General features: G+C 41.3%; 1 protein-coding gene across 4 annotated transcripts in view; it reads right to left on the bottom strand.

Annotated features, from left to right (window-relative positions):
* Col4a4 (collagen type IV alpha 4 chain) overlaps positions 1-24,961 on the bottom strand; it is a 120,009-nt gene that overhangs the window by 46,408 nt on the left and 48,640 nt on the right. For all 4 annotated transcript variants that reach the window (XM_048344618.1, XM_048344620.1, XM_048344621.1 and 1 more), the window contains exons 16-28: positions 24,144-24,188; positions 23,779-23,832; positions 22,429-22,498; positions 21,808-21,912; positions 15,865-16,029; positions 12,359-12,448; positions 11,379-11,542; positions 9,527-9,599; positions 8,766-8,872; positions 5,481-5,664; positions 3,611-3,679; positions 1,310-1,417; positions 575-793 (exon numbers count right to left, since the gene is read on the bottom strand). In XM_048344618.1, the coding sequence (XP_048200575.1) occupies positions 575-793; positions 1,310-1,417; positions 3,611-3,679; positions 5,481-5,664; positions 8,766-8,872; positions 9,527-9,599; positions 11,379-11,542; positions 12,359-12,448; positions 15,865-16,029; positions 21,808-21,912; positions 22,429-22,498; positions 23,779-23,832; positions 24,144-24,188 (1,453 nt within the window). The remainder of the gene's footprint in view (positions 1-574; positions 794-1,309; positions 1,418-3,610; positions 3,680-5,480; positions 5,665-8,765; positions 8,873-9,526; positions 9,600-11,378; positions 11,543-12,358; positions 12,449-15,864; positions 16,030-21,807; positions 21,913-22,428; positions 22,499-23,778; positions 23,833-24,143; positions 24,189-24,961) is intronic.

The raw sequence follows: 24,961 nt of genomic DNA, 5'->3' as shown, positions 1-24,961 counted from the left end.
GACCAGGGCCCTGAAGATGGTCATCATAAAGACATCCTCTGGGTTATTTTTATGCACATTAAAATTGGAGGAACTCCGCTTTAGGAAAAAGTCTTAGTAATTTCAGCAAAGGAGGCGAACCAGTATCCCTGCCATCTTCCTACCTTGCATTTCACTGTTCTCCCTGCAGCAGCGAACTCCCCCTCACGTTGTCACGTGTCTAAACGTAGTTTGTAACTCACCGAGCTTCCTTCCCCTGAGCCCCACCCCACTGCTCTGCCTTCTGAGCTGCTTGTCCTGAAACTGGCAACCAAGCATTGACAGCAGGAGGCTCCACTCTTGGGGCTAACAGTGGTCTATACCCAAGGCAGTCTGGCATCCAGAGTTGATGCATGGATCTGAGTTGGTGGAGACAGACTGTGCAATCCAATGCAATCCAATGCAAAGGCAGCATCTGGGATGCAGTTGTTTGAAATGTCATCAGTGCCTGTCTACGAAGGTGGTGCATTTATATTCTGTCTATCCAAAGTGAGATCGTTCAGGCATTCTTCAGACACATTCCTGAGTTACGCTGGAATCGTGGAGGTCCTCTTACCTTCAGCCCCCGGACGTCCTGAGTGACCTCTGGCTCCCTTCACCCCTGGCACTCCTGGAAGACCCCTATTTCCAGGGGGTCCTGGGTGACCAAATGCAGAGTCTCCTGGGATTCCTTTCTGGCCATCTACTCCACGTGGCCCAGGAGGGCCTGGGGGTCCAGCAGGTGAGAATCCCTTTTCCCCTCCAAAACCTGGGTCTCCCATGTCACCACGTAAGCCTGTTTAATAGCAACAAAAAATGTAATTGTTAAATGCACGGTATAGACCTAGTGCATATAAGACTGTTACTTTAATAAAAATCACATTTCTAGAAGACACAGGAGTATGTACTTACTACTTAAAAGATGTTAGGTTAAAATGTTTCTATAGCCTTAGAGAACCTTAGTAAGGAATGTTGTTCTTGTCCCCTCTATGGAGAAATTCATTGTCATTCTGTGTTTCTTACAAGTCAGTGATATTGCCCTAATTCTTTTCTTCATATCACAAATATTCTGAACTGAGCAAACAAAGAACAAGAATTGGCCTATAACTCACAAGCAAAGAGGAAGGAGCCACGGCAGGTTATAAGATGATTATCAGCTCCATGTTATCACAACATGGGTAAAAGTTTAACGTATCAGAACTATTTTCTATTAGCTAAGGTTGCCTGTCATCCTCTGAAAGTCATACATGTTTTAAAGAGGTGTTTAAAAATTCCTGATGGATATTTCTGGAGTAGAAAAATATTTGTTTACCAGGTGGGCCTGGAGTTTCTGACGCTCCTGGTTTGCCCCGCTGGCCTTTCTGTCCATCCAAACACCTCCTCCCAGGAGCGCCCGGGGCACCAGGAAATCCCTTCAGACCTGAACAGCAGCAACAAAACACACCCCATAAAGCACAGATCACATGGAAAACACTGCTTGTGCTAAGTATCTTTAAGGATATTTATATTTTATACCATTAAACTATTACCTGTCCTGGATTACAAAAGCATTTTGTGAGTCCTATGCTCCAAATGATGTTTCACAAGGTAGTTTTGTGCAGGACAAAAAAAAAAAGTTAAATGCATTGATAGTGCATTACTAAGTACAAACTTATTTTGTCCAGATATTAAAATGAAAACTTTTAAAATGTAAACCAGTGTCATAGACACTAATTTAGAAATATTACTTTCTAAATGCCTCTGGGATATCTATATCTATGTATAGCTATGTATGTATATGTATTATGTATCTGTATATCTATATACCTATTTATCTATATCTATCTTTCACCATGGAATTTTTTTTATTTTTATGTGTGCATGTATGTATATGTGTACTTATGCATGCTTGTATCTGTTTTCCTATCTATGCATCTATTCTATGTATCATTTTATCTATATGTCATTTATTCCTGAATCATCTGTCTGTCTGTATGTATGTCTATTTTGGTGTTTTTGTATGCCAGGTCTCAAACAGAAATCTTTAGGCTTTGTGCAGACCAGTGTCTGCCCTGAGGAGAAAACACCAGAGTGAAGGCCAAATCTATGGCCCTGTGTTTCACTGCATTTGCGCTCACATGGCATAGAAAGGGTAAGATACCTGCAGAAGAAACTAAGATTTTGTTTTCAATTTCTGAGTTTCTATTAAAAGGAATCTCTACTTAAATAACTTCTGGACTGTGGACTTCAAAGGAGGGACAACTGTTGCCTTCACTGGAAGCTAAAACTGCTGAAAGCAATCAGACATGTTTCATTCATTCACGCCAAGGGATCTGTGGAAATGAACACTCGGTGAATCAGCCAACATTTCGAAGCAGGCCTCTACTCTCTCACCATTGCCATGAGGCTGGAAGAACACACCTTCCAGCTCTTTGACCTAGGACTCAGCCTGTGACTCAATTTGGCCAATGAGCTATTAACTGCCCTGAATTAGACTGAGATGGGAAGCAAGCCTGTGATGGAGTGCCAGCCTCTTGCATTTCTGCAATCAGATAAGGAAGTTACCCATTACCCTACAAGGGAATGGGGGTTGCTAACCTGAGCTGTTAACCAGGACCGGGGGTCAAGCCAACAAACACTATCCTGCAGGTCATAAAAGAGAAACTAAGTGCCTATCTTCCTATAGCTTTGAGATTTCAAAACTGGTGGCATGTATATTATCATAATAAAAGCAAAGGACTATGGATGGCAATAGTGGGTGTTGTCATTCAAGCTTTACAGACTTTTTTCTTTACATAGGAAACAGAAGTCACCTTCACAACTGCTAACCAGGCCCTGCACACATCCGTAAATCCTAGCTACTCAGGAAGCGGGGATCTGAGGATCATTGTTGGAAGGCATCCAAGGCAGACAAATCCATGAAAGTCTTATCTCCAATTAACTAGCAAGAAGGTAGAAGTGGAACTCATAGGGTAGAGAATCAGACTACAGGGAAAAAGCTAAGGGGGAGGGATCAGGCCCTGAGTTCAAGCTCTAGTACACACACACACACACACACACACACACACACACACACACACACATTAAAAAAATAACTGCTAGTACAAAAAGTGTCAATTTAAGTAAACTGAAAAAAGAAAGAGTTAGACCAAACCTCAGATAGATATTTGGTATTTCAGTCAGCTAAAAAGGAATGGAAAAGAACCGGGTGCACATTAGGGACATGGGTATGTAGAGCTTTCAGAATGTTGCTGGTCAGATATTGCCCCTGTTAGCAAACAGAGAATAGTAAAATTTATGGTTGATAAGTAAATGGTCGGTTCTCAATCTTGGGATGCAGTAAAAGAAAGAAGTTACAACTCCAAGTTCTCTGTGGACAGACAGTCCATCTGAGAGATGATCAAGGTTTACACTGCAGAGATTTGAAAAGCATTCTCATACCAGTAGACTGGAAATCTAGCTGCTAAGTACCATAAATGTGCTTTCCCCCAGTCCCATAGTCCTGAAAACCATGTTAGAAATACCCTAGTTGGTTCTTGGAATTAAGTATTTTCTTCTATCGTGTGGCTTCTTTATGTTTACTCTGGGAACAGCTCCCTGATAACAACAACAAGAAGAAGAACAAGAACAATACCTGGAGGTCCATCAAAACCTGGAGGACCAGGCTTCCCAAAGTAAGTCACATTACAAAGAATGCTGTCACCTGGAACAAGAAAAAAAATGTGTCATTTGTCACCTGAGAGCTGACAATCCATTCATGCTATGTTTCCATGCAGGGTTGAGAAAGTTACCAAGTAGACTCCCAAGAGTTATTAAATTACTTAAATAGCTTTTCTGCCAAATTTCTAGGTCTGTCACAAAATCTGATTTGCAATTGAAAGATAAGAAAAATACTGATTCTAAGAAGTATTCATTTCAATAAGCTAGAAAAAAAAGAATATGTCTAGGCCCAGTATTAATTAAAGTAATTAAGAAACATGGACAAATCATGATATAATGGTGAGGGTCCAATACCAAGTCACAAGATTTGGCTCAAACTTCATATATCTTTGTACAAAGGCAGAGATTTGGGCTAAATATTAATAAAAATGTTGTTTTGAGATCTCCATTTTAATAGGCGAGGACAATAAGACTCCAAAGCTGTGCTTCTGAGTGTTTCTACTAAAATTGAAGATTTGGCTTCTATAAATCAAGTAGTATTGCATAATTTATTACTTCATATGCTTTCAAATCAAAGATGTATGATATGAGTAAACTGACAGATTCTTTTTCTGGGTCTTAGAACATATACTTTATCAAACACAAAGATATTGGCTTTTTTCTTGTCAAAGGAGAAAAATCAAATACATTCTTTTATTTCAAGACTTTAAAATTAACAAGATAGGCCAAAGCATATGTACATATTCCTAAATAAAAAAAAATCTCCAGTAAATCCTTCTGCTACCTTCTTAAAAGAGTCCTAGCTATTATGCTGGAAGTAAGTTAATGTTTAAAATTCACACAACTGTCAGATATGTTTGATATTGGGTTTAATTTTTTTCTCCTTCAAATACTTACAAGTGAATTTTCATGGACAATCATGCTTTTTAAATGAAACACTAGTGTTTCTTTTATGAACATTTCCTGCATTATCTCAAAAAAAAGACTAAAAAATTGATGCTGTGAATATATATATGTGCAGGTTTAATATAGCCAAGACTTTTGAGTCAATACTGAGAAATGAATGAAAAGCAATTTGGGTGTACCAAACTAATAAAGCAATGATGATGACAGCATTTCAAGGATTTGTTTTAAATATTCATTGCACTACATTGTTTTTGTTTGCTTGAGATCATGCTAAGTTTAAAAAGCACTTGGTAGCAATTTCATTGAGTGGCGTGACATAGCTATAATTTTTTCTTTTTGAGAAGAAACTCCTTTTAACTCTAAGCATTCACAGGGAGACCAAAGGAGGATACTCTTAGGAGAAGAACACAAAAAGGTGCAATGCCTATGTGTACCTGGTCATATAAAGTAATATTTATCAAAACAAAGTCCATGAATTGGAAATGAGTCCTTTTTCCTTGTTTTGTCTTTTCTTTTTGTCTTATTTATTTATTTATTTATTTATTTGCTGTTGTTGTTGTTTAGCTGCCTTTGGAAAGGGATGGGGAGGACACAGAAATGGAAGGACAAAGGTTGAACAAATGCAGCAGTGATACTCACTGGACACTATGTTTCAAATGAACTACACAACTTGTGGGTAGGAATGGGAGGGAAAAACTATGAGAGAGGGAGGGAAGGGGCAACAATGTTGAAAAAGAAATGTACTCTTTCCCTGACTTACGTAACAGTAACCCCTCTATATGTCACCTTTATAATAACAATAAGAAAGGAAGGCAGGAAAGAAGGGAGAGAGGGAGAGAAAGAGGGCGGTTGGGAGGGAAGGAGGGGGACAAAAAAGAAATTCACTTTAACGTTCATGATTTCACTTCAACTTCTGCCACAAAAACATTCAAAATTACCTTTCTGCCCCTTGGCTCCATCAGGGCCCCTTGCACCCGGGTGGCCGGGCAGTCCTGGCTTTCCTCTCTCTCCCGGTGGACCAGGGTATCCAAGCCCTGGAGGCCCTATGGGTCCTGGTTTCCCTGGAGGGCCTGGTGGTCCAGGAAGCCCTTTAGCACCTGGGATTGCATCTTCGTGACCCCCCTGGAAAGTTTATACATTAGGCATCAATTACTGATCTTTGAAGAATATATGAATGTCAGGCAGTCATTGTACGCTATAGAAACACAGGCAGAAGTCCTTAATTCAAAGAGATAGTTCCTCTGTAGGAAGAAAGTTCAGATCATTTAGTTATATTCTTCCTAATATTTTACAAACACAGTTGCACATTGACATACACATATACTCTATGGGTGTATGCATTGTACCTTAGGTACAGAAAGTTATGAGAGCGACTCTCAATGCGAAGTGAGAAAACACATAGAAATAAGCAAGGCAAGAGAGATGATGAATGTACAAATCAAAAAGGTTCTTCTCTGTGTGAAATTTCTTTCTTATGTTCTTCTGAAAAGGCACAAGGATGGGCTCCATGATCCTCCGTGTGTGTGAAAAGGGCTAAATTTGTCTCCTTACTCCATGATAGTTGGACCTTTGGCTGACTGCCTGGACTCTGTTCCTCTAAAAACCCTATACTGAATCACCAATTGTATTTCTAGGTGATGGGGCTTATGTACCCTGGCTGAAAAATCTGCATCTGGTCTGGAAAAGATGTAAAGATCTGTGAGCACTACTGGATAAATATGCAGGAGGGAAATTTCTGGGTCACAGGGTAGTTCTGTATTTCATCTTTTTTTTTTTTTTTGATAACTCTCCATATTGCTTCCCAAGTAGCTAAACAAGCTTACATTCTGTGAAATAGAGTTCCCTTTTGGCCACATCCATGCCTGTATTTGGTATTGTTTATTTTCTCCTGCCAGCACAACCATGTTCATTGCAGCACTATTTACCATAGCTGAGATAGGGAATGAGCCCAGATGCCCCTCAATGGACAAGTAGATCAACAAAATGTGATGTACATATATACACAATGCAATTTTGCTCATCCCTTAGAAAGAATGATATTATAGCAGTTTTAAGGAAATAGTAAGACTTGGAAAAAAATCAAAATAAGTGAAGTAAGCCAGACCTATAGATAGAAAACAAAGTTGCATGGTTTCTGTCATTTGTGGTAGCTAGCATGTGCTTGTAAATCTATGAGTGGTATGCGCGCAGTTACAAATGAGTTAACTAAAGCATGATAGACTCTACAGAGAGCACAAATAGTCTAATTCTTTAGAAAGACTACGTTAAAGCCAGCAAATGGGTACTAGCCAGGCCCGGGAGCCAGGGGTAGATGAATGGAGGGGGTGTAGAGGGAGAATGCAATCAAGAATTCATTGTATATACCACAACATTAAGAAAAATAAAGGTAGGAGTGGGTCGAAATGGGATGAGAATGTTGAAGGGGTTGACACAGATTATGATGCACTGTACTCGTAAACTACCTTGTTAAATGCAAAACGTCAATGCATATATACTATGAAATTAAGAATGGCCAGGGGAGGCGTGGTTGAGAAGCATGGGTGAGAATGTTGAAAAGGGTGACATTGATTACAACCTATTGTACTCATAAACTGCTTTGTTGAATGGCAAATTCCTTTGTACAACTACATAAAGATAACAAAAAACTATTTTTAATGAAAGACTTGTGGGAGTGGAGCACCTGTATAATCATGTGTGTAATCCTAGCTACTCAGGAGGCTGAGATTGGAAGATCGAGGTTCAAACTCAGCTCTGGCAGGAAAAGTCTGTGAGACTCTTATCTCTAATTAACCACTCAAAAAAAAGCCAGAAGTGGAACTGTGGCTCAAGTGGTAGAGCACTAGCCTTGAGTGAACATGCTCAAGGACAAGGCCCTGGTCCTGAGTTCAAGCCCCAGTGCCAGCACACAAACAAACAACAAAAGATCTGTGGGATCCCTTGTTGGAGATCCCTTGAATAGGGGCCCTGTCCATCACACATCACTTGTGGAGCCCCCTCTTGGACCACTAAACGAACGGTGCTCAGAATGTCGGGTCCTGTCCTGTGGTCAAGCCAAGGGAGGGCAGATCCTTCAGCGTGGCCTGGTGTCCGATGGGGGTCTGTGAAAATCTTGAGGTTCTTCATTATTTCAGTGAACATGTAAAGATCGCCCCCACTCCCAAGTGGGTATTCTTTTGCCAGTCTGATCCATAGTTAAGTACTTTTCCATGCCATTGGTTTCTCAAAGATTTTTTTAAGTAGAAGAGAAAACACAGCAAGGCTCGCCAGATCTAACACGGACAACCTTCATGTACTTGACGCCAGCTGGAAGGCTAAAAAGAATCGACACCACCAAACCCAATTCACAAGCTCTGTGTCTTATTCATGCGTACTGTGTCTTCAGGGATCTCTGTCAAATCAGGGCCTGATCCTCCCCTCTTATAGCACTCTCTGTGCTTTCCCATTCCACAAGGCAGGACACACAGGCTGGCGGGAACCGGGCACACTTGGGAATGCGGCAGACCAGAGTCATCACTTCTGTCTAGCCTACTTGATGGATGGCTCACTTTGGTGAACACTCTGAGCCATCATTTTCTTACTGCAAAATTGGGAAGGTAATTGCCCTTTAGTAGATTATTGTTACAAGCATCAAACATCTAGCTCCATTTCTGTAATGTGTAAGAATTCAAAAATAAATTACATGCCTACGATATTTTAAGAGGCCATGTCTCTTACTGTCATCTTATAACCTTTAGCAGCATTCATAGCACAGTAGTCACCCATCATTTGTCAATGGGATTTTCTAAAAGCCAATAGGTCAGTTCAGTAGATTCGTACCAGGTCACCTATCCTTGCTTGATACTTAACCTCATGTGTTTCTTCACCAGGAAAAAGAGCTAAAGCTTTAGGATCAGGGCTTGCGCTCAACCACAGAACCCCACTGCTCACTGATTAGGTATACACTCAGCGGGGATTTGTAAGATACAATTGTCCCAAAAGGATGTAAACTCCACAAAGACTGGGGGGCACAAATTCTTCCCAGGACTGAACTGCTACTACAGATTTTGGATCCTCTCAAATGACAACTTTTCTTACAGTCAATTTTGGTGGCAGAGATCTAAAAGGCTGCTGGTGACAGCATGTTGGCAACACAGGAAAATATAGATGAACACAGGTAGAGTAAGGAGAAAATAGTTGAGATCCTGTTAGAAACTGACAATCAACAGCAGGAGAATTGTACGTACTGGGGGTCCCGGATCCCCTGTCTCTCCACCACGTCCATCTTGACCGTGTTGTCCTGGCTGCCCTGGAAATCCTGGGGGTCCATCAGGTCCTCTTTCTCCTTTGATCCCTAGAAGCAGGGGCCAAAAGCCATGCAAGCTTTTATCAGCAAGGAGTTAATATAGAAGAAAAGAGGAGTGAAGGCGAAGACAATGGCATTGATTCTGTGTGGACTGGTGGAGTTAGCTGGGTGTCCCAGTCATCTAGAGGGAGAATGGTAATCGCCAAACCATAGCTTTCATCCACCCTCAGAAGCTTCCTGTCCATAACCAGAGGCCCTGGATCTGGGTATTGCTGAAAACCCCAGGCCTGGCCTTTCCTATTTTGTTTCGTTAAGCCATTGCATGACTTTCTGTCTCAAACCTACTTCAAGGCAGACATCTGTCGTTTACAATTAAAATATTCTTGGGTAACACATGACACTTTATAAAGCAGTAGGTAAACAGTAGGCAAATCAAAGGAAGTTTTGTTCCACACACAAGTTGGTTACCTTGAGGCTTTGAAGCTATGGCAAAGGGAGCATTTGCATTTTCAAGGAAGAGACAGAGGCATTAGGGCTCTACATTTACACCACTCTACGGAGGGCAGGGAATACTTTTTAAGCAATGTCAACTATCATAAATTACAGAGCATTGATCTTTGGTCACAAGGGAAATTAATGCAAGCGGATGAGCCATATACCATTTAAAAGATGTCACAGGGCTCAGCGATCACTCTTGCTCACCTTTAAATCGTGCGACAACCATGTCACCCTTTGTTCCTTTTTGGCCAGGGGGTCCTGAGGCACCAGGTTTCCCCTTGGTGAGGAATAAAAGAGCAACACATTCGATTCATTGTGATGAATCAAAACACTTGACATGCATGTGTATCTACTCTCTCTGTCTTCTTTCCCCCTGAATCTTACACATTTTATAAATGGTCCCTCTGAGGCTAAGGAAGACCACAGGGAATGTCAGGGATGGAATTGGAAGCTGTGCTCCTTTCTGGGCCCAAGAGCTTGGTAGGAAACCCCAGGAAGCACATTCAAGCTAAGGCAACAAATGCAGACTTCAGTCAGTCATAGGAAAAGCATCCCAGAACTGAAGACTACTTTTCTGTCTTCTACTTCCCTTCCAATCTGTAGGTGTGGAACCAGGAGCCAGAAGATAAGATGTATGAGGAGGGGAGGGAGGCTCTGTCTGTCTGTCTATCCTTCCCTTTTTCTGCTTCCCCCACCACCATCACTTCCCCTCTCCTCCCTTCTTTTCTTTTACTCTCTCTTCTTGTGTCCCAGGCTTTCTCTCTCTTTAAAACTCAACTCTGGCTGTTTCATGTCGTCCAAGGTAGAAATTCAAATATGACCCATCTGCAAACCCTATGCTCAGGAGTTATTGCTAACATCTACACTTTTTCTTTTTTTGTAGTGCTGGTAATGGAACCCAGGGCCTTATGCATGCTAGGCAAGTGATCTTCTGTTGAGCCACATCCAAATCTTCCAGCAATTCCTTTGACTTCATTGCCTCCCACTTTGCTCATCAGTTACCCTCTCTACTCAATCCCTGATAGATGATGATGGACTTTGTTACCAACTGCCACACTGTGTGTGTGTGTGTGTGTGTGTGTGTGTGTGTGTGTGTGTGTGTGCATGCACATGCAGGCATACATGCACGTACACATGCATGCTGATTCTGGGCTTGAACTTAGGGGCCTGGGCACTGTCCTTGATCTTCTTTCTTCAAGGATAGCACTCTGTCACTTGAGCCATTCCTCCACTTGTGACTGGCTTTGAACTGCCATCCTCAGATCTCAACCTCCTGAGTAGCTAGGATGGATTACAAGCACACGCCACTGGGGTCTGGTTTCCAGTTTCAAATCTTATCAGCAGGTGATAGCCCCATGATATCCCTGATTGGCCTACTGAGGAACCCTTATGTTTTCCAAATAAATGATTGATTCATTTGAGTTCAGTGATCTTTAACCTTGGTTACATATTAGAAATGCAGAACCACTCTTAAAATAGCAGAACCTAGCATTCTAGGTCTGGTCACAGGTAGCTGTTACTGCTATTATTATAAGTCTTGGGATTTGAACTCAGGGCCTGGGCACTGTTGCTGAGCTGTTTTGCTGAAGGCTAGTGCTCTAACACTTGAATCACAGCTCTACTTCTGGCTTTTTGGTGGTTAATTGGAGATCAGAGTCTTATGGACTTTTCTGCCTGGGCTGGCTTCGAACCATGATCCTCAGATCTCAGCCTCTTGAATAGCTAGTATTACAGGCATGAGTCACCGATGCCCAGATATACTAATATTTGACCATTTGTTGGTGCAAGGTCTGTGTCCTTTCTGAAGTTCCTGGGACACAGAGGCTGTATTTAGTACCTGCACCTGAAACAGTGCCAGGAACACCCAATGAATTGTGATTAACTCAGTAAGTTAGTCGTGGATGGGTAAAAGAATGAATAGGAGCAATTATTTAGACATTAATATAGCTACAGGTTCAAAACATGGAGTATGCCATACTTACAATTCCAAGGAGGTATAGTAATTCTAATTCTCTCTTGTTTCCCTGGAAAGACTATGGCTGGTGGGAATACTCACTGGGGGCCCTGGAGATCCTTCCGCACCAAGTGGGCCTGGATCACCTTTTTCTCCAAGCCAGCCAGGGAGCCCTGGGTCTCCTTTACTCCCTTGCTTCCCATGAGGCCCTGGGGGCCCCCGGGGGCCCATGGGGCCAGGTTTGCAGGAACAGAGTCCTTGGTTTCCTAGACAGAGAGAAAAGGAAAGCTTTGTCCTTTTACCTACTCAAGAGCCCCACATAAGAACTTTAGTACGCAAACCAGTACAGTGAACAGAGAATAAAAAGGTGCTGATTTGGTCAGTCTTCATGACTAGTTAAGCATGGGCCAGGGACAGCTGGGGAAGAGTATGGTGGCCCAGGACTGGTAAAACGGGTCTAGAGTTTCCACACAAAGAGAGTATTTTGTGTGACCATCACATCTTGAAAAGCTAATATTTGATCCTACTGAAGAATTGTAAAGCATCTGGGCTCTCTAGAAGAAACCAATACATTTGTTACAGCATAAGCCTTGAATAATCAAGGAAACAAAAGAATACATGTTCCCTAATCATGAGGACTTTTAATCAAAAAAAAGAAAGAAAGAAACCTAGAAAAGTCAAAGGCCTCCGCTGTGTCTATGTTCTCGTAGTTCCTGACTCAGTTGTTCAAAAAGGCTCTAAAATTTTACAGAACAGAAACACAGAGTCCCAGGCCTCCGGGGATCATGGGAAATAGGGCAACCATGGAGCAGTAGAGCCCCGCCTCTCTACTGTTCTGAGGGAATCCGGAGGACCTTGTCAACAAGCGTTCCACTTTGTGTGACAGGGCCTTGTGCTTGAAGAAACAAGGGTTTGAGTTTTTGGTGATGATCACATGATAGCACATAGTGAAGTCGATGGCTCAAGGGACGATCCAAAGTGAGAAAGGTCTGAGTGAAACGTTACTTTGTGTATGGAATGACTAGGGCCCGGGAACTTCCTATGTGGTTACTTTAGGCATTCTCTCTTTGCTCTGCACTTACCTTTCTCTCCTTTTGAGCCTCTTCTTCCTGGGGGACCCATTGTGCCTTTCATTCCAGGTGGTCCAGGGTACCCAAGGCTGCAATGGGGTACTGTACGGTGGGAGAGGGGTGGGCGAACAGAATCACATCACTTCAGTTAATGTCTTCTGGAGAACATAAGGCCCTTTCTCTCCCCTCCCCCCTTCCACCCTCCCCCCTCATAGCCCCATACATTATCCTTCCCTCAGGATCATCTATCAGGACATAAGGAATATGTACACATATAATGGCATGCTTTTGCCATGATAAATATTGGTAAAGCCAACTTTAATCTCAGCCCTAAACTTGTGGTCTACAGAGCAAGATAGTTTACAGCATTCATAAGTACCAAAACAAAACCAAGCACCAAAAACATAACTCCAGAGTCAGCCTACCTCACTTACTAGCATTAACTAACAACAAAACAACAAACAACAAACAATGCTCACAGATAAAATGCAAACAATCAATTCTACATTCCCCCCAAATTCCAAGAGAATAAACAACATATACTTTGTCCCATAGAACAAAATAATAAAAATGGAGAGAAACCAGGGAGCACTGGGAAAAGACAGAAGTACATCAAAAAGGAACCCTAGAGGACAGGGAGGAGAATCACAGAATGAAAGACCCAAAACTGGATGATCAGGTTAGGAAACACTTAAGCAAGAGGATACTCTTTCCCAGAATTGCAGCAGCAAACAAACAAAAATCCAGGCCCACAAAATCTGGAGGGAAAGACAATGTAGTGAGAAGAAAACCTTAAAAGAAACAATAGCATCAAAATAGCTGATAAAGGTGTGTATTCAGCCCTGAAACTGAACAGAAAATAACACCACTAAGAGAACACTCAGTAGTAATGATTAGTTATGTTATTGAAATTTGCAAATTTGGAAGAATTGGGACATGGGGTTAAGTTGGAAAAGAAAACTTCCCAAACGTTACTGATAAAGAAGAATAAACAATAAAGATTAAAAGATGCGGCTCTGGGAATATGGCCCAGTGGCAAGAGTGCTTGCCTCGTATACATGAAGCCCTGGGTTCGATTCCCCAGCACCACATATAGAAAAGGCCAGAAGTGGCACTGTGGCTCAAGTGGCAGAGTGCTAGCCTTGCGCAAAAAGAAGCCAGGGACAGTGCTCAGGCCCTGAGTCCAAGCTCCAGGACTGCCTCCCTGCCCCCCCCCCCAAAAAAAAAGAAAGATTAAAAGATGCAAACTTGATAGTTTTTCTATTTTGTTTTGTTCTGTTTTCATAAGTGCTTTCATTCACAACTTCATACAACACAGTTTTCCAAGAACTAAGAAGTTATTCTCTAATCTGAAGTCTCAAAACAGCAACACTTTTGCTCCCTGGCCTTAATGAAGTCCAGGCTGACGTCCAATTCGCTATGAGACCCAGGCTGGTGATGGCCTTTTGAACCTCTTGCCTCAGCCTCTCTAGTGCTGGGGACTACAGGGGGACATTACCATGCCTAGCTGACAGATTATTTTTAAATTTTATTTTATTATTGTATATGGCTGTCGAGGGAAGGTTTCATTGTGATATATTTTCTTACATGTATATAATATATTCCTAATCAACTTCAACTTCCCCCCCCCCCATCACTATGTGATTGGTTTTTTGGGTTTTTTTTTTTGTTTTGTTTTGTTTTTTTTTGCCAGTCCTGGGCCTTGGACTCAGGGCCTGAGCACTGTCCCTGGCTTCCTTTTTGCTCAAGGCTAGCACTCTGCCACCTGAGCCACAGCACCCCTTCTGGCCATTTTCCATATATGTGGTGCTGGGGAATCGAACCGAGAGCTTCATGTGTAGGTGGCAAGCGCTCTTGCCCCTAGGCCATATTCCCAGCCCCTATGTGATTGTTTTTTTAAAAATTAATGCAAAGAAGCTGTAAAATCGGTGAGACTCTTAATCTCCAATTAACCACCAGAAAAGCCAGGCATGGAGCTGTGGTTCAAGAAGAAGAACGCTTCCTTGATTGAAAGGACTCAATGACATCACCTAGGTTCTTAATTCAAGCCCCAGGACTGGCATATTCGCAACTCCCCCCCACCCCCCCCCACACACACACGATTAATAGAAAAATCAGAAAGAGATAAAAGTGGTGGTGGGAGAAGAAGGGAGGAGAGGAAGTGAAGGAGGAGAGAATGTCTTCAAAGACATACCCAAAGAAATTTTTTCCAGAAATAAAGGCTATATGTTGAATTGAAAATTGCTGAGTGTGTCCAAGTAAATACAAATATACCTCACAAAGGCAAATCATTGTGGAATATAAGAGAGTGAACACAAAGAAACGTTCCTAGAAGTTTCCATAAGGGAAAACAGATTTCAAAGAGCCTCAGGTATTGAGGTTTTGTAGCAACACTGAAGAAGACAAAACAATAATGAGTTCATCCTTCAAAATCCTGCAGGAAAAGATTTCTTAAATATTATACTCAGCCAAACTATCAGTGAAACTCCACAGTAGAGCAAAGAGGTATTTTCAGATGAATAAGATTCCTCAGTTTTACTTCCTTCTTTGCACTCTCTCTCAGAAGTATAACAGGGAGCCATAAAAACAACTGAGTAACATGAAACAAAAAACAAGAAAATTAAAAAGACAGGAGGCAGAAAGAGAGAGGACGAAGAAACTTCTGAGGATAAATACAAAAGAAAATCTCAAGGTTGCATCTCAGCAGTAAGTTCCAAGTCCAACAAGACCTAATTTGAATAAGCTAAAAAGTCTCAGGGAAGATTTAGTCAATAAGATGATACTGTTGGGATGTTTAATGGGTCAATATAGAAAATGGTCCTACGCACACAACTCTGGGTAGGTTGAGGTAAACAATTATAATGAAAACCAAGCAAACACACAAAGAAAGCAAGACAATTTACAAAACATTGTGCTGAAACAAAGTGAATGTAGTAATAAAAATATACTATTATCTGGCTCTGTCAGAGAATAACTGTTCAATATAAACACTGAATGTTTATATAATCAGAATTATGGCACCAGCTCTATCAGTAGGTTGGAGAATGGAACATGTACATATATGCACTGGTGAATTAAATTCATCTTCTGTAGGGGAAAGCCAATAGATAATGCCAAAGCAAACAATGTAAAAATAGCAATACAAGCATGTTAGTTGGCAATGCAGAAACAGATAACAAATAATCCAGCCACATGTGTGGAAATAATTGTCTGTGGCAGGTAGGACTAGAAGGTGTTACCTTCCTAGAGGATAGTTAGACTCTTAAGCCAGACCCCCTATATAGCTCAAATAAAAATAATCTTCCAAAATTATTAATTTACCAAATTCCATCCTTCATACTCCCAGGTAAATAATGGCACATAGTTTCATTGCTGTAATGATCCAACTGTCATTTGTAAAAAGAATTGGAGTTACTGATGAACAGCTTTGAAAACGTTTGGAAAGGTGCTACTTTCCGAATGAGCCTGCTAGTGTCCCTTAACCATAAATGCGCTTGCGTGTTTGAGGAGCACTTTACCATCGGATCCTGGAGGTCCGGGCAGCCCCGGGGCTCCGGGAAGGCCAGGTGGCCCTGGCTGCCCTGGTTTGCCAGGGGCTGAATCTGGTCTCCCAGGAACACCGGCTGCCCCTGGAAGGCCTGGGGGACCAGGCAACCCCAGTGGCCCGGGAGGCCCCATCGTACCTGGAAGAGAAATGAAGAATGAAAAGCATAAATGCTCATGGAGTACATGTTTCTGTAGAAGACACTGAAGTCAGCACATTCTTCTTTAGGTCTCGGAATTTTTTTTCTCTTTTTTTTTTAATTAATTAATGTATTTTTTTGGCCAGTCCTGGGGCTTGAACTCAGGGCCTGAGCACTGTCCCTGGCTTCTTTTGTGCTCAAGGCTAGCACTGGGCCACTTGAGCCACAGTACCACTTCTGGCCATTTTCTGTTTATGTGGTTGCTGGGGAATCAAACCCAGGGCTTCATGTATACAAGGCAAGCACTCTATCTCTAGGCCATATTCCCAGACCCTTTTTCTTCCCTCTTTTTAAGGGAAACGATGCAAGGCGGAGGACCCTGTGCTGGGTGAACTAAGCCAGACACAGCAGGAGGAAAGCCCAGTGACCTCACGCGTGTGTGGAATGTCAAAGCTCAGATTCACAGAAGCTGAGAGTGGAACACGAGTGAGGTGGGCGCGTGGGCCCCAGGGCTCAAGGCCACAATGAGGCCACAGGAGGAAGGTCTGTAGAAATTATGAGGCCCGATGGGGCAAGAGCTGACCCTGCCAAATTACCCACTCCACATTTCTAAGAAGACAAAGCTGGACTAACAGCCTAACCACCCCCCCCCCCACACACACACGATAACTATGTGGAAGTGACAAATACGTTAATCAACCAGAACGTGGTCATCATTTCACCACTTAGAGCAGAACAGCAGAACATCAAGTTTATGCAATGATTAGACACAATTTTAACTTTTGCCCTTCATGGGGCTTGAACTCAGGGCCTGGGGTGCTGTCTTTGGGCTCTTTTGCTTAAGGATCACACTCTACCACATTGAGCCACAGCTCCACTTCCGGTCTTTTGAGTGGTTAATTGGAGATAAGAGTCTCACGGGGGACTTTTCAGTCTGGGCTGGCTTTGAACTGAGATTCCAGGTCTGAGCTTCCTCAGTAGCGAGGATTATAGGCCTGAGCCACTAGTGCTCAGCTTAGATAAAATTTTGATGTCAAAAATATATAAATAAAGCTGTTTCCTTTTTTGCTATTTTTTTTAAAGAAAACTATCCTAGATGATAGTGCATGAAAGTGATAGGGGAATGCTAATCCTAGCTAGTCGAGAGGCAGAGGGCAGGGATAAGCAGTCTGAGGCTGTCCCAGGTAGATAGATGGCAAAACTCCATCGCTGTCCTGGCTGCATGTAATGGTGTGCTCCATTTATCCGCAGCACCCGGGGTAGCCTAGCTGTTGGATATGACGGCACCCACGTGTCATTCCAACCAAGGGGTAGTGTGCAGTCCTGACCAGCTTGGCCATACGAGGCACTACCTTGACAATAACCAGTGCAAAAGGGACTGGAGGCCTGGCTCAATAGGTAGAGGGCCTGCCCACCAAGCACAAGACCCTGGGTTCAAACACTAGTATCACCAAAAAGAGCAAGTTTTTTTAAAGTAAGGAAAATTAGCCACATTATAAAAGTTTGTTTTTCTACTAGAAAGACTGCTGTCTATAACATACGAGCTATATCGTTATAATCTAAGTACATTGCATGAATTAAAAACAAGAGGAATACAGTTTAAAAATTACAGAAGATCCCAAGCTAACTGACCTCTGTTGAAACAATCATACAAGTGGAAATAGACAGGTCTGAGGACTCCAATTTCTCATTCTTCAGTGTGAAAATACATCTTGTTTACTTAAATTAGCATACGTACAACATTTCCACCTTCGTGACAGTAAAAATAATCTGAACAAACCCATTAGTACATATAACAGATAAAAGCATGCACTCACATAATCATTTAGGTAGACCATAAAATACATCATTCTCATAGCGTCTCAGGTTGAGCCAGAAGCTCAAAGGCATCCAGTTTGAACTTACTCCCTCTGTAGTCATCAGACTGTTTAGTCTTTTAATTATTCATCTCACAGGTAAATACTTTAGTCCACCTAAGGAATTTGGTTCAATATCTAGCAATGGCACATGCTCTGTGTGTGTTTGGACATCCACTGTGTTCAAACAAGGTAAGCAAGTAATTCCTCCATAGGTTAATCTTGCTCTTGATTTCCTTCCCCTTTCGTTGGTGTCCTTGACTTAAATAGAAGGGGAAGTTCGTGGCTGAGAGTCACTGCCTCTCTGCTGACCATGTCTGGACCCATAGTCTTCTGGCTTCAGGCTGCACTGCACAAAGATGGTCTCACAATGGCTCTGGCTGCACAAGTTCTTTGAAAACCTAGACATTTCCTGATCCAGAGGCAGGGCGTTCCCTCCTCTTGAAATGTCCCCTGCTGTAAGTGAATCAGCTCCTGCTTTGTGTGATAAAATACTTGGGGACTTAGAGACCTGAGCTACCTCATAAATAACTCACTTGCCCCAAAGATTCCCCCAGTATGTCAGGGCCTGAATGTAGAATAGAATCCACATGGAGACTGAAACTGAATGGGAGATAAAGGAAATAGATGCCCATCTAGACCCAAATCTCAAGTTCCAGTATCTACGTGATTCTGAGAGTTTAAAAACATCTCTAAGTCAGAAATGCTCAGTTTAGCCCTTTCTAAACTCTTCAACTATAGAAAGAGTGAGTGGCAAACACAGATAGTTTTTGTTTCAAACCACTAGGTTTGGGGTAATATGTTCAGCAAGAGACAACTGGAACTTACCAGTAATCAGCAAAATAGCATAGGGGGTAAATTAATGATTTTATTCTTGGGCACATATGCCCTGGGGTGTCATTTGCATTTGCAAAACGTTACCTTTTCTCCTCAGAGAAACCTGAAAAATTCACACCTTATAAGTTAAGGCACAGCAAGTTTAGGCCACCTGTCAAGAATATTAATAGATGGCACAATGAATCTTTACTAGGTCTCATGCTGTATTGTAAAATTACTGACATGTACCTTCTGCCAATCCTAATAAGGCTCCATCCTGTGGACAGAAACTTTGAGGTACAGAGAGTTTTAATAAGTGCTCAAGATTAGATATCTTGTAAGCAGCAGAAATTGTAATATTCTCCTTCATATCAGAAACTCCCAAGTGTTCCATTATCCTATACTCTACTGGGTAATGCCCATCAATGATGAGGTTGGGAATGCTTATAAGTATCTGACTCAGATTTTTTTTTTACTTTATGCAAATATCTCTGAAAATCTTCCAATAAAATATGTACAGTGAGCTGGGTGCTAGTGGCTCATGCCTGTAAACCTAGATACTCAGGAGGCTGAGAACCGAGGGTCACAGTTCAAAGCTGACCAGGGCAGGAAAGTCTGTGAGACTCTTATCTCCAATTAATTTACAGAAAAAGCTGGAAGTGGTATTACGGCTCAAGTGACATAATGCTAGCCTTGAGCAAAAGAATCTCAGTGATAGTGTGCAGGCCCAGAGTTCAAGCCCCAGGACAGGCAAAATAATAAAAAGTACAGAGAATGCTATATACATTTGGCATACTTAGAGCAAATAAAAATGTGATTCAGCTGACATATACTCTTTCTGCCTTTCTGAAGATATTTCACACTCATTCTGGATGCTACCAGGGATGGCAACAGAGATAATGGGTTACAGTGTATGATGTATCTCAGCTTTGGCACTCAATTATAGAACATGGAACCAACTAAGTTGTAGATAGCCTTAAAGATGTGTTTTCTTTCAAAAGTAAAGGATGAAATAGAAAATAGCCTATGTTGCATTCCCAAAAGATATTGATTCTGTGAAATTTGTGTTTCAATGTAGATACGTGTATATATTTGTGTGGTATAATATAAATATGCTGCAAACTAAAATGTATTTCTTCCTATGGGACATAGCCTAAAGTCATTGAGTTTATATATCTTTATTTTTTATATATAAAGCCCATGAAATCAAGAGCTTCCCTTGATATTTGTGTTAGAGTCTGCTAGAAATCCTGGGTTTGCATTTCAATCTGCTAAAGGTACTCTTTTGTTATTGTTGTTGTTCTTAGTATTATTATTATTAAAAGCCTCAAAGAAGAAAGCTGTTTGTTTTGTAAACAACAGAATATTCTACCTCATTTATTAGTCCTGTGTTAAATAAACCAAAACAATACTATCCAAAGATTAAATAAAGTAGATAAAGTTTTTCCATGATTGTTGTCATCAGATCCTAAATAATGAAAGCTAGATTTGTAGACTAATCAAAAAAATTGTAGCTAGCAGTTGAATAGCTCAGGAAACTCCTTAGGACTTCTTAGTAAATATAACATTGACCATCAGCTTGACTAAATTGTATTTTCTCAAGACTTTCCTCCTCCCAGGCTTAATCAGGCCTCCTGATTTCACAGAATGAAAATATCTGACAAACTTCTGTTGCTGATCTTAGGAGGAATATTAGCCAGCTTGGTTCTCAAAGAGATTCGCCCTCCAGGTCCCGCTGTGATCTATCCAAGGATTTTCATCAAGTGTCACTGTAACCTAGAGGTTTTGTGGTTTTGTTTCCATGTGGGGAAAAGATTAGGAGATGCTTTTAAAAAATATATCTGAATGAAAATTTTACATCTTGATCATAACTTGGTTTTTTTTTGGTTTTGGTTTTTATGTTTGTCAGTCATGGAGCTTGAACTCAGGGCCTGAGTGCTGTCCCTCAGTTCTTAGGCTCAAGGCTGGCACTCTACCACTTAAATCCACAGTACTATTTCCAGCTTTTGAGTGGATAACTGGAGGTAGGAGTCTCATGGGGACTTTTCTGCCTGTGCTGGCTTCAAACTGATCCTCAGATCTCAGTCTCCTGAGTAGCTAGGATTACAGACAGGCATGAGCGATTGGTGCTCGGCTTGATAAGTTTTAATTGCAAATTTCACGTAGGAAATGTAAGTTGAGGCCTGGATAAATGGACAGACTTATAAGAGTAGATGTTAACAAGGAGAGATTTCTACATTGGTAGGTAAAGAGGAAACACCATAATATATTAATCCTAGTGGCAGTTTCTATTTTGTTGTTTGGGTTGTTGTTGGCATTGGGGTTTGAACTCAGGTCCTAGGAGATGTCCCATAGGTTTCTCACTCATCTCCATTTCTGTTTTGGGTGATTAACTGGAGATAAGAATCTCATGGACTTTCCAACCTGAGCTGGCTTCAAACTGCAATTCTCAGATCCTGGCCTCCTGAGTAGCTAGATGGATTACAGGCATGAGCCCCTGGACACCAGGTACAAGATGGCAGTTTGAAGGAGGTTGCTTAGAGAAATATATTACCCATAATATCTCTATTTGGCTAACTGAAGAGCCTGTATTTCTTTCAAATAATTGATGGATTTGTTTGTGTTTGGTGATCTTTAACTATAGCTACATATTAGAAATGAAGGGGCACTCAGAATAACAGAACTTAGCATTCTAGGTCTGGTCACAGGCATTTATTATGATGATGGTGATATCATCATCATCATCATCATCATCATCATCAATTTTTTGTGAGAATCCTGGGACTTGAACTTAGAACCAAAGCCCTGTCTCTGAGCTGTTTTGCTCAAGGCTAGTGCTCGACTACTTGAGCCACAGCTCCACTTTTGCCTTTTTGGTAGTTAACTGGGGATAAGAGTCACACAGACCTTCCTGCCTGGGCTGGTGTTGAACCATGATCCTCAGATCTCACTTCCTTAGTAGCTAGGATGACAGGCATAAGCCACCCATGCCTGGGCATCCATCATTTGGAAACATTCACAAAGTGATATTATGAGCTAGTACTGAGGACTACTCAGGTGGATGTGATGTCTGAAATCTAACACGTTAAATGCAACTGATCCATACCTGGACAAGCTATGCCTGGTATGCCTGGGGCGCCTGGAGGACCTGGTGATCCAATGGCCCCCATTTCTCCTTGGGGGCCTGGACATCCTGGGTCCCCCATAGGACCTGCCAAAGACAAACAAAAACAAAAACAAACCAGTGTCTACATACATTGTAAAATTCAGACACAAGGACTTCCGTGAGGTGCAGTAATGCATAACGTCTAGTTTCTCTCCACAATTCCAATGGAGTATCTCCGATTGAATCTCCTTCAGCCATACTTTCTCTGTAGGCCCAGGGAATCTGAACAGAGTTCCCACACACCAATGTACACCCCCTCGCTCCACATCTTGTCAGGAGTTAGTCAAATGATCTCATATACTGTTTGGCAATGGCAAAACTACTTTCTGAAAGATAACATGTTAAACATTCAAGCATGCGCCAAATACAATTTGATGTCATATGCCAATAGATACAAACTAGGATGCCCATTTCTGCCTGGACATATATAGTGACATCTTCATGCATTTACCCTGCATAATGTGAAAGCTACATGAACACTGGGCTGAATGAACTCTTTGGTCTGAGCCACTCAAATCCCATCTCTGAGTAAATTCTGGAAGAACTAAATGGAATACAAACCTTTAAGAGGAACGGGCGGAGTTACTAAAATGCCTGGTGGTCCTGGGAGTCCACGTTCTCCAGGGTCCCCCTAAAATGATTCATTCACTTACTTTTCTTAGAGGTACTAGTGTCATGTGACATCAAACAAACAATAGATTCTAGCTATTACAAATTGTGCTGCGATGAACATTGTTGTGCTGGTGGCTTTAGTGTGGTTTTGTTTGTGGTGAAGTGAGCCAGACTCAAAGAAACATGGACTCTATGGTCTCCCTTTTAGGGAATAATTAGCACAGGTTTAGGCAAGACACAGCAGAGGATCACAAAAGCCCAATAGCTATACCCTTATGAACACATAAGATGATACTAAGTGAAATGAACTCCATGTTATGGAAACGATTGTTATATCATAGTTGTAACTACTTTCAACGTGCCATGTGTAACTGTAGCTTCAATTAATGATGATCTTCTTCTTACCCTCCTGTGGTTGTACCTACACTATCGCTGTATCTTATCTGAGTGTATTGGAAACAGTGTATACTGGTGTTAGAACTAGGAAGTTGAAAGGGAATACCAAATTCGAGAGACACAGGGTTAAAAAAAAGACAAACAACTACAAAAGCAATACTTGCAAAACTGTTTCGTGTAAATGAACTGAACAACTCATGGGGGGAGGGGAAGGGAAGGAGGGGCGGGGGGAGGGGGAACGAGGGACGAGGTAACAAACAGTACAAGAAATGTATCCAATGCCTAAGGTATGAAACTGTAACCTCCCTGTAATTCAAAATATTAAAAAAATAATTTAAAAAACCCAAACAATAGAAGAGCCACAGCACATTTGTTTTTTTAAAAAAGGAAAGATTAGGCTGCTGGAGAGATAAATGATTTCACAGAGTTGAAAAAAAAAGCAAAGATGCATCCCATCTTTTTTTTTTTTTTTTTTTTTTTTTTTTTTTTGCCAGTCCTGGGCCTTGGGGTCAGGGCCTGAGCACTATCCCCGGCTTCTTTTTTGCTTAAGGCTAGCACTCTACCACTTGAGCCACAGCGCACTTCTGGCCATTTTCTATATATGTGATGCTGAGGAATCAAACCCAGGAGTTCATGTATGCAAGGCAAGCACTCTACTAGGCCATATTCCAAGCCCCAAAGAGTTATTTCTCAACTATAAACAGTAAAAATAGTATGTTAATTTGTATGAAAATAAGCAAAATATGTGACTTCTGTATATTCAATGAATATGTACCAACAATATGTACAAATTTAACTCTAACTCTTTCAAAATTACATTTTGATTCAGTGAAATATTTTTAAAACTACATTTGATAACCTAATGGATATATACTTTTATCTTACGTAGGCTCATTTTCTTACCTTTGGGCCACGAAATCCAAATAGCCCGGGCTCTCCAGCCTGTCCTTGTTCTCCCTACAAACATGCAGAAACATTCACTTTAAAAACAAGTGAATAGGGTTGGGCAACAAATCACCTCCTCATCATTTAATTCAAAGAAGAATGCTCACTGAGACTGCAAACTCTTAACACTGCTCTGAGTGGCATCAGAGAGTTCTGTGCTTCTGCTCTTGCATCCGTAGCTAAATCCTGCAATCCATGAAATATATGTGTCTGCCTTTCTGGTTCCTTTAATGGCTGACACGCAACAGTACAACTTTCGAATAATACTGACCTGCATTTACTAATGGAACACATTCATCAATGCTGTAATGAGGAATGCTTACCTTTAATCCTGGGAAACCAGGTGACCCGTGGGAGCCAGGAACACCCTAAGAAATGAAAGGAAATAAAGAAGTAAATAAAAATGCATGACCTATATAATATAGCATTTCTTACCAGTTATTACATAGTTTTGTTTGCAAAAAAAATAGCTGGATTAAAGGAAATAAATATAAAATCATTCCATTTATTTATTTATTGGTACTTTAATTTGTATTTCCTTTTATTCAAGTAAATTATGCCATTCCCAGAGCTTTAATTAAGAATGTACTTTCTAGAAAGTGGAAACATGCTTGGGGGAGCCATGGGAGACCACACAAATAGAGGGGAAAGGGGTAAGAAAATACAGTCATTATATTCAATGTCTATTTTGTAAACATTTAACTACATAACTTGAGAGTAGGGAGGGGAGAGGGAATGGAGGAGAAAGGCGAAAGAGGTGACATTGATCAAGATGCATTCCACTCATAATATGATTGATGGGATTGTAATCTCTTTGTACAACTACATCATGACGTTTCCTTTGGAAGGGAATGTACTTTTGTCTTTATTTCTCTTTTAATGGAAATATAGCTAACTGCACTGGGCCAAATATCTTTGAAATTAATGTAATATATTTATCTGAAAATTTGCAGTTCTGTGTACCTTCAGCAATAAAAAAAAATGGCCATAGGATCCAATCTTGCCCCATTCTGTACAAATCTAGAGTCAAGTCAGCTTGAGTGATGTTCACTCCATGTGATCTCCCGCTACGGACACATGTGGGTAATCCTTGGGGGTCTGACATGGTGTCTTTTTAACTAGCTGTTTCCCTTGGATCAGT

The sequence above is a fragment of the Perognathus longimembris genome, chromosome 4 (assembly GCF_023159225.1).
Source record: "Perognathus longimembris pacificus isolate PPM17 chromosome 4, ASM2315922v1, whole genome shotgun sequence".
Classification (NCBI taxonomy): Eukaryota; Metazoa; Chordata; class Mammalia; order Rodentia; family Heteromyidae; genus Perognathus; species Perognathus longimembris.
This window is presented reverse-complemented; position numbering and strand designations above follow the sequence as displayed.